At 35.3% G+C, this 10,815-nt stretch overlaps 2 protein-coding genes across 2 annotated transcripts; one reads left to right on the plus strand and one right to left on the minus strand.

Annotated features, from left to right (window-relative positions):
* Nucleotides 1-316: 316 nt before the first annotated feature.
* On the plus strand, nt 317-6,338 carry LOC108211191 (uncharacterized). Its single transcript, XM_017382721.2, has 5 exons — nt 317-701; nt 1,304-1,431; nt 1,535-1,647; nt 5,339-5,524; nt 6,166-6,338. Exons 1-5 carry the CDS (start codon nt 388-390, stop codon nt 6,193-6,195), a joined length of 771 nt encoding a protein of 256 aa, XP_017238210.1. The 5' UTR covers nt 317-387; the 3' UTR covers nt 6,196-6,338.
* Nucleotides 6,339-9,331: 2,993 nt separating this feature from the next.
* Nucleotides 9,332-10,444, minus strand: LOC108212237 (delta(12)-fatty-acid desaturase FAD2-like). The gene has a single exon (XM_017383963.1). It carries the CDS (start codon nt 10,442-10,444, stop codon nt 9,332-9,334), a length of 1,113 nt encoding a protein of 370 aa, XP_017239452.1.
* Between the last annotated feature and the right edge of the window lie 371 nt (nt 10,445-10,815).

A 10,815-nucleotide genomic window follows, 5' to 3' on the forward strand; every position in this document is an offset into this window, starting at 1 on the left:
TTTATTCTAATTCATTTGTCTATCAAATTATTGTGATTTGAGGTACTTATTTATATTAGTTTATTTTTAAATATTATTTTCAATTTATTTATATTTCTTAGTTTGTTTGAAGTTATATAATTCTATTATTACGTAGAGGTCCAGCTCTGTCCCGTTTATTTCTTTTCCACATGTAAAAGTGATACAAAGTTGAAAAGTTAAAAATTTAAAAATAAATTTAAAATAGACTAACGTTTGGAAGATGATCTTAGTACAACAATCTATTTTCAAATTTAAAACCAAGCTCTATAATTATCAGACCATAACTTTACCGAGCTGGACAATTATCCCATATTTATCTCCGCGTTGTAATATCAGAAAACCTGAGAAACAGCTTGTCCAATAAAAATGTTTCTGTCAAGCCAAACACCAGTTGCTCCAGTTTCCTCCTCCACTGTACACAGATGCTCACCATTAAAACCCACTCTCCCCCTCCCCCCTCTTTTTTCTACTCGAAGACCCCCCAACTTCTCTATCACCACTCGCAAATCACCCCTTTTTCTCGTTAACTCTGAAGCAACTAGCAATAATAACAATGCCCCTTTGCCTAAAACTGCTGATTCTGCGCCACCCATTACTCTTGTTGGTCAAGACTCTGTGCCTCTTGAAGGTGTCATTCAGTTTGAAAAGTCCAGCTTTTCTGCTCGCCTTGATAAATGGGGGTAACTGATTTTTACTTTCTTTGATGTATATAGATGTATGTGTGTTTGTTTCTGTAGTTTTTTGATGTGTTATAGGTTTGTCTGATTGTGAGTGTTATTTTTTCATGAGATGAAGATCTGGAGTTTTGAGTTTGAATTGTAATTTTATGATGTTTGTGTGTTTTGTGAATGTGTAGAGATTGGAACATGAGCTTGGAATTTACGTTTTGTAATTTAGATGTGGCCCATGGCTAATTTTTTGAAAATTAGATGAAAGTCTTGGATTTTCTTGATTGTAGTATTGTTTAAAGAGGATTAGTAGATGGCCTACAGTGGTTAAGTTAGTCGCGAGTGGTAGGAGCCCCCTCCTTTACAATACCATTTGCCTGAAAAAAACAAGTATTGTAACTTTGTAAGTGTGGAAGTTTTTCAATAATTTATTTCACGATATTAGATGAAATTATTGGAATTTTCTATTTCAAGTGTGTGTGTGTGTGTCTGTTTTGTTTGTAATTTGGATAAAAAATATTTATGTTTTGAATTTGAATTGCGTTTGTCAGTATGTGCGTGTCTGTCAGTGTTTATTGAGTAATTTTATGGTAGTGGTTTGTTTGTGGTTGCAGACGTGTGGCCTTGCTTGCTGGTGGAGATGTGCTGGCTTTGCTTCTATTCTCTGCAATCGGAAGGTTTAGTCATGGTTTCTCAGTTGTTGATGTTGAAACTCTTCGGACTGCTGATCCTTTCATTGCTGGTAATGTATTTACCGGGTTGTGTGAATATTCTTTGTTGGCTACCTATTATTACATTTGAGAGTGTGAAATGTTATAAATTATGGTATCTTTGGATTCTGGCAGGATGGGTTTTGAGTGCTTATTTTCTTGGGGGATATGGAGAGGATGGTCGGGGAGTAAATGGCCTTTCACAAGCTGTGATTGCTGCTGCCAAGTCCTGGATTGTTGGGATACCGGTAAGTTCAGACTTTTCATAGTTTTGAAGTTGAAAACCCAAAAAATTAAATGAATTTTCAATAGAAGTACTATCATTTGTGATTACCCATACAGTGATAAAGACAATAGATATCACGAATGGTTTATGTTAGCTGGTGATTTCATTATCCGAGGACACAAGTAAACATAGATGGATATTTTGCACTTGGTCTAATCTTGGAGCTTCAGGCAACGGATTAGCTGATATATTTTTTAAGTTAATTGTTGATGTCTCATTATTTATTTTAGAAATGGATTGAAGAAAATTATAATTTGCTATAGAGCAAGTATTTATTTCTTCTTCCATTTTCTTTGGACTTGATTCTAAAATACAAGACAACATAAGAAGAAGAAACCTTAGTTAGTGTTGTCAATTGGCTTCCCAAAAAAAACAAAAGAAACAAAGTGACGCTGAATGTTACTTCTACCCCCTTCCCATTTTCTTATTTTTGTCTGGAATGTACTCTTCGCTTGTGCAAGTCGCAAGTCGTGGAGTCGCGGTTTAGGCAACAAATTTCATATATATTGGTTTTAATGCTCCTTGAAAGATCGATTTAGCTTTAGTCTCACTCAAATCATAATTTCTCCTTCCTTGCCATTGGCTTCTTTTCCCTATGAAAAATTCAGTGGAAACACTCTCAATTTTGTCAGGCGTACGCTTCTTTGCATATATAAACTAGTATTGTTAGTGAGCTTAGTCACCCTGTGAACTAATGATTAATACGGCACCTATTAATGCGATTAAAGGCTTTGCCTAGGAACAACTCACACATGGTGTAATATTGGTGCCTTGCCTTGAGCGAGGATTGAAGGATGCATAGAACTGCATGAGACCATGAGTTGTGCGGCTTCACGATTTAGTAATTTTACATGCACTATCAGCTTATCCTCACGTTCAAATTTTGTAATGGAATTTACTAAATGACCATTAATTTTATGGCATTAAAGTACTTTCTTTACGTTACCACCTTCATTGATATTATCGACCAGGAGTGTAAACAAGTTGAGTTGAGTCGAAAAGTGCCAAACTCGAATAAAAATTTTGGTCTTGGGCTTGAGTGAGCTATTATATTTTAGCTCGAAACTCGACTCTTGAAACAAAATTTTGAGCTTGAAACTCGCCTAGACAAAAGTTCGATATGCTTGAGTTCAACTTGAAAGCTTTAATTTTCTCTACTAAATATTGACAAGAGCTCGTATATGATAACTTTTGCTCAGGTTCGACTTCATTAAATATGTAAAACAAATACTCCCTCCGTCCCATTTTACATTCCCCTTTGACTTTTGCATGTAATTTGAAGTGCAAAAAACAAGATATTTCCACTTCTTACTCTATAATTTCGTAATTTTTAAAATAAATGTTATATACTACAAATTTTTATTCACAAAAATAAATTTCAAAAACTAATAGGTGGAAGTATCTTAATGCACCTTAAATTACGTGCAAAAGTCAAAAGGATGTGTTAAATGGGATGGAGGGAGTATTAGTTTTAAATGCTTATGTAAAATATAATTGTGACATATAAATAAGATCAATAAAAGAAGCTCGATAAGGCTCGCAAGCCGATTGGAGTAACTTGAAGCTTGAGCTCAAGTCGGTTAAGTATTCGAGTAGCTTGAGCTGAGATCGATTATTTTTAATTAAATACAAATATTTTGCAACCCAAGCTCAGTAGCTCATGAAAAGTTTGACTCATTTACATCTGTATTGACCCTTTACATTGTGAAGTAAAACTCAGTTTGTTTGGCAGGATTTGTTATTATTTTTATATTTTTTACATGAGCATAATTCCTGTCTTCAGCAAAAATTTATTAGCTGGGATATCTTTTTAATAAATTCACATCTCCTCTAGGATTTGTAAAAGCTGTTTTTTTTTTCTGTGCTTCATCACGCTACTATTGCTTCTTTAAAGTGTGTGGACTGAATTACTGATATCAAAGTCATCACAAACATCATTTGTTTGATCTGAAATCATATTATGTGCTTATTAAGTTCCTCTTAGAGTTGTTATACGGTGGGTAGTGTCTGATGATTGTGTAGTGAATTATTGATGCTTTATCTTATCACTTTTTAGTCAAGTCGTTCATAGGAGTGGTGTTCTTGCTCAGATTTTATAATGTTCGTACCCCTGTAATTTTGGGGTTCCGACTGTTTCTATGATACTATAACTATCTAGTTCCTATTTTATTTTAGAGAAAAATCCTTAGAACTGCTAATATTTAGTTTTTTATATGGGAAACTATTAAGGATAAGAAACTGCTTGTTAGCATGCGGATCTATATATGGTTTTATTTGTGTAATTATTTACCAAGTCATGGACATTACTCAGTAAGTGTGTCCCTTGCTTTGTGAGACATCCTTAGCCTCGGTGATACTTTTGAGTCATGCTGAGGCTTGGGCATCACGTAGCAATGTCATCCACTTCTTGCTGGTCCTGTTTGTTTCAACTGATTAGCATATCCATCAGAAAGCCTAAATTACTCACCCTGTTGATGCATTTTCCTCTTGGTACCTTTGACCTTTGGGCTTCATCTACTGGTAATTAACCACATGTTCGTTTATATGTGTAATTGTGTATACTCGTCGATCTTTTTTGTGCAGGTTTTGTATTAGGGTCAATGTTTTGGAGGACAAATATTTTAAGAATATAGACATGTGCATCTAGTTACCGATCTTCATACATCCTATAGTTTTGTCCTTGCTTTACTACTAGTGTGGTGAGCATTACAGTCACCCATGGTAACTCTATCTGTCTATCATTACCTGACCTTTTACTCCTGGTTCATGTTATATGATCGAACTTTGTTATGTTTTTGTATGAGAGGGGTGCAAAAGATACGTCCATTCCCTTTGTGCTCAAGTTGTTGCCCATAAGCCATAACAGCCCAAACACACAGGACAGGCAAAGTTGCCATCTAATTAAGTAACAACCCAGTAAGCTAGGAAGTTGTTCGCTGTCAAGAAGGACCAGAACACATTTTCCTAAATACAAAGCTGTTCAGTAAAGAGTTCGTTCAATAATTAGTAATTAGTGTACTGCAAGATAGTTAATTCCGCAACTAAAGGCCTCAAATGTCCTTTGTAATGCTCTTTATCACCAGATATGACTTTCATGAATCTGTAAGTGTCCATTGTGCTGACCAATAATTCAAAGACCAAAAAGTATGCGCAACCAATTACATAGAGGATGTTTCAGAGAAGTCATTACTATAAGGGCAACAGAAAATATTACAAACCATGATTACAAGTCACATAGAGTACTATTTAGAGAAATCAAATCTAAATGGGCATGAAATGGTCTATTGTTTAGGTCAAATCATTCTAAATCTTCCAAAGTTGATAGCTAATTAGGTTTGTCATTTATACAATGTCTGTTGATTCAGTCAACTCCTTCATACATTGTCTATTTTTCTCTGCTTAAAACATCAAGTGCCATGCAATGACCTTCAATAATAGCCGACTTGGCAAAAGAAAAAAAATATTAGCTGACTTTTGGACGAACACCAAAGTACTACATGATCTTTGGCAGGACACTTTTTCTTTTAGACTTAAATTCTTATATTGGGTTTTTACACATTCCACCTGTCGCTGTATTGTTATTGGTTTTTACCTCATTCTCTTTGGGAAATATTTCAATTTCTAATAAATTCTTTTATTTGTTGCCTTTTCAGTTGGGGATAATAATTAGAGGATTGGCCGCAGGTCATGTACCACCAACAAGTTTCATCTTAGTTACAATGGGGAGCACTTCTGTATTACTCATTGGATGGAGAACTTTATTGTATAGCATTTTCCCCAATGATCAACGCAAGAAGAATGATATATACAAGCGTGGCAGCCCGTTTGAACTTTTTGAGGTATTGCATTATAATCTTTGTATTAGAAAGATAATTTTGACGACAATCCAGTCAAAAACATAATTAGATCACTTGTTGCACTGTCTCCATAGTTACTGTTATTGTAAGAAAAACCTAGAAACTAATCAGAAATGATGTGTGTGTGTGTGTGTGTTTGAGGACCCCTGCTACATATAGGTTTCACTCAAATAAGTCCGTTAATTCAATTGTTATGAAACTATTTGAATTTTTGAAGGATGTATATATATAGATATGTATTAGGAATATAAGGTTGGGTGACGAGTGCTAGGCATGAATCATCTGTGTTTTTCTTCTCACATCAACAGTTGATAATTTACTGAGGATACATGTTACTGGAGACTGAAATTTTATTCTATGACAGTTAAGCATATGTAGTTCCACTTTCACCTTAAGCATATGATATGCTTTTAATCGAACACTACATTGTCATTCCTATAAATTTTCACAAACAAATTTTACCGGGGAACAGTAAATCAAGTCTCCATTTGCATCAGAAGGTTGTGGTTCTGTTAGTGAATGTGCCATTGGTGCTAGGGATGCCATAATACTCAAGCAGCCCCAATAATACATTCACAGACTTGCATGGTTTCCTCACGGATTTACATTGTTTGCGTTTGCAGTTGCTCACATCATTGATCCGAAGATGGTGAAGAAGTTGCCGATATCTTAATGTGTTTGTAAGCTGATTAAACTCTCCTTTAACCAATTTCTATACATACATGCAATTGTTTATTAGATGTAACAACAACATTATTTGTAGTGTAATAACCATATATGCTTATTATTCAGTTTCTCTCTGTGTGCCCACACCTGCACCTTTAGTGATAAACTCACATTTTCTTGCTCAATTGCTGACCCGAGTCCTACTTATCCTACTAACTGTGGAAATTGTAGCCATTTGAGTTAAACCGAACCAACACAAAGATTGATTATGCAATTTATAAGCAAATATCAGGAGATGCTCTGCAGTTGTATTATCCTCAGAATCCGATGTCGAGGTACTGGGAGCATCATAATTTGTTTGAGCATGGTAAATTTTCAATTTCTTTGAATTGAACGTAATTTCTCAATTCCAAATTGAAACTGCACATCATTTTCCATGTCTTATTACGCAATTCTTAAAGAATTGAAGAGCTAAATTAACATTTATTTAAACAGTGTAAGAGTTTGAGAAGATCGTTGATTGAAGGGGCCAGAAAGCATATTTTCCGACTGGTTAGATAATGAATATTGCGAAATCTAATGTCGGCTGATGATGCATATCAAAAATTGACTTACTGTACTAGTCAACTTTTGATATGATGGCCATCGACAGCAGACCACAAGTGACAAAACGATGAAACATGCCTCATTTTCTCAAACGTTTGATTGCAACCGTCGTGTTTGATTTTTTGACATTCTAACCATCCTCTATTCTTACTATCATATCTACTCCTCATCACTGGGCTGCTGTGTTCGTTGGAATGTCGTTTGTCAACCAAACTCAAACTATACCATGGTTCGTTAAATTCCCAATTTTTCAAAATTAAGCAGTGTTCTAAAAATCCCCGATTTAATCGATTAATCACCTGCAAGGTCGGCCACCGATCCGATTTTTGAAATCCGATTAATCCTTATATATATTTCTTAATTGAAGTATATATGATAAATTATTAAAATTAAAATACTATATTACTTTAAATATGAATAATTGTAGAGTTTATGAATGTAGTAAATATATTAGTTACCAAATAGCTAATATAATAATAACTAAATATTAAATAATATTTTAATATTATAATAAATCCGATTATATTCTGATTAATCCTTCCGATTAATCCCCGATTTCCAATTAATCCTTGAATCGGTAACTCAACCGATTAGGTCCGATTCCCGATTTCTGTAATACTGAAATTAAGTAGTTTATCGTTAGGAGATTAAGCTTAGCGGCACGAAGATTGTATTTTATGGTCTTGTTCGAAAGTAGGAAATTTACGAAAAATTAAAAAAAAATAAATAAGAGTTTGAATTGAAAAGGCTAATTTCAAAAAATTTACTTCAAATAAATTTTTTTAATTAGATGATTGACATATGTCTTCTCAAAGATAAAAACGGCTAATCAAAAAACTATTTATCAAATAAGTTTATGAAAAACAACTCTTAAACTACTATAATTCAATCCATTAAATGTTAATAATTAATTTCCAGGACAAATCTCACCACTAAGCATTGAATTATATATTGTAGATAATATTTGAAAGGTAGAAAACTAAAGTAGAATACGCGAGCCGATTATGAAGTACAAGGTAGAAAAGTTGGGATGAAAAGTAGGTACCCGTATAACTCAATGATTATATTATATTCACGAATGATTGTACATTTCCACCTTCGTCAAGCTTTCCCAATCTGTATTCTACCTCTTAATATTGCATACTTTTCCTGTTTAGCCTAATACCCTCGTTCTTTTTTCCACATTTTATTATTTATACGCTTTCTCTTCATCAAATCTGTAATTAGACGTCATAGGCCAACTGAATGTTCCCATATAAAATCCCCACAACCAACTATTTTGAACTTGTAAAGTTTTAGAAAGAGCTACTTTCCAATGAGCACCAACAAGGTTCACTCAAAAGGACAACAAGTCCAAGTCCCCTTTGCATGGGAAAACAAGCCCGGATTCCGAAAGGAAGACACGTCCCCTCGAACCCGTAACGTAGTTACGGATGGAGGGGACTACGATGACAAAGAAAAGTGCGGTGGCAAGACAAAGTTGCCACCGCCACCTTATCTACAATCAGAGAGCGGAAGGGCAAGTCCGGTTAAATTGCAGAATATTCCTCTGCCTCCCTGTGCTTATCCGTCTCCGATATGGACAAGCGGTTCGAAGAGGGATGCTTACAAGGAGGATGATGATCCTTTTCTAATAGCATATAGAAAGTGCACAACTGGTGCTACTACCAGAAGATTACTCAAGAAGAAAATGAGTAGTGTGTCTACTTTGTCTTGCAAACATTCGTGCAGTGTGAGTGATGATAGTATTGTTCGGATTTCTCAGCTTTCTATTCCCAGACCGACGAAGGAAATCATCGGATCGTTGTTCAAGTTTGATGATTGAATCATGTCATACAATGCATTCGTCGTGTTATTATGTCGATTTTTTTGATTGTATAAAAACCTGCAGAACAAGTGACAGAGTCAACAGGGCAGGCAACAACCAAGATCCTCTGCTTGTCAAACAACAACCAAATCTCTCTTATTCAATAGCTGAATTAAATAAATGGTTTTAGGCCTGTATTTATAAGTTGTAATAGTTGTAAAATCAAATGAATAATAGTTTTTTTTTTTTGGTTATAGATTCATATAATACACACACGCGTGGTTGGATTTTATTCACACAATATGTTTGCGTTTGCCTCAAACTTGGCATTATGATTATGCATCAATGCTAAGATGATACATGTAAAAGATGTTTCATCCTGAAGGACAAATTCATCTTTCTGAGATTGTTCTGCTTTACTCAGATCCAATCTCAGATTGTTGTTTTACACACCATACATAAACATAGCTTAACTACTTCATTTGCAAAACACCAGATGTAAAAAATCACATTCATGTAGGTGTTTTTTGTATTTAACATACAATTACAACAAGATTAGAACAAGATAAAAATGTGCAAGAACACCATTACAATTTTTTTTTAATAATTATTTATACCAAGTCTTCCAAGACTGTTCTTATTTACTTTGAATCTAATATCAGAATATCATCACCTATCACACCAGCATAGCTTGATTTCTTATAACCAGATCAGAACTTATATTTATACCAATATATCCCTTTGTTTTGGTCACCTTCATCTTCCTCAACATAAACACATTCCTTAAAAGTAGTCCACAGTGCTTTATAGATTGGGGTGTCATCATACCGATAGTATTCCCCCAGAATAGGCTTAATGGCTTCAGTGGCTTCCTTTGCATGGTAATGTGGGATTGTTGGGAACAGATGGTGAGCTACATGAGTATTTGTTGATTGATAATGCATAGTATTGAGAATTCCAAAATCTCTGTCAATGGTACCCAGAGATCCCCTTAGCCAATCCCACTCACTGGAATCGTAGAAAGGTACGAAAGGGTGCGTGTGTTGAAGTATAGCTACTAGGAAGACATTAGAAGTCTGAACTAGGTATGGTCCTCCGTAAGCACAAGCAACCCATGCAAAGCCTTTCAATGAAACAAGTTTGTACAGTGCATAGACCATGGTCAGAAATGCAGCATCAGAAACAAAGACTTGAGCGCGTTGGTTACGTGAAAACATGGGACTATAGGGATCAAATTGGGAGGCAAATCGATCATAAGCTCGACCACGAAAGTTGACAAGCAAGTATAGAGGCACACCAAAAGCTAAAACTATGAAAGTAACCAAGAATCTTGTTGCAGGATTCGTGATCAGGTGCTTGAAAATTAAGGGAACCTCAGACTTGAGCATTGGGCCGTTGAATTCTTCTTTGTGCAGATGTCCTGTTCTGGAGTGGTGACGACGGTGATTGTACTTCCATGAGAAGTAAGGAAACAGGAGGAAGGAGTGGACGATGAATCCGACTGTGTCATTCAGCCATCTGTAGTCACTAAAAGCATTATGACCACATTCATGGCCTATGATCCAAAACCGAGAGAACACACAGCCTTGAAGCTGTGAGTACATGACCATATACACAAGGAAATAAAACCGAGACTGCTCTGTAATGATAAATTTTGCGAAAATGCAGAAAAGGGAGCATAACATGACGACATCAAAGAGAAGGAATGAGAAAGAGCGAAGAACAGGACGCTCAAAGCAATGAGGGGGAATTGCTTTCTTAACATCACCAAGAGTGAAAGGAGGTTTCAACTGGGGAGTTCTGGATACATTTTTTCGCTCCATGTCTTGTCAAAGATAACTGAAGAAATTCATTTCACAGAAGTACGATATATATACTGAAGAACAAATTCGTCTAGAAGACAGAATGTGCCTTCACTTGGGTACGCATCATTACAAATATTGTCGCATGCAGTTGTAGTATATTATCATAGTATAGCAAAGGTACAAATAGGCATCTCTGGCTGCAGAAGATGCCAGTCATTTCCTACTGAATATCCAAGGGTAAATATAGCTCTTCACTAATTTTACTAACAAACATGCATCACGTTCTGTATTAAACCGCCATAATTTAGACAAACGTCCGTTTATCTTGTTTACTTTGATATGCTAACCTCGTTTGTTTCTTGTCTCAATTTTTTATCTCTTGTGAAGAG

The sequence above is a fragment of the Daucus carota genome, chromosome 3 (assembly GCF_001625215.2).
Source record: "Daucus carota subsp. sativus chromosome 3, DH1 v3.0, whole genome shotgun sequence".
Classification (NCBI taxonomy): domain Eukaryota; kingdom Viridiplantae; phylum Streptophyta; class Magnoliopsida; order Apiales; family Apiaceae; genus Daucus; species Daucus carota.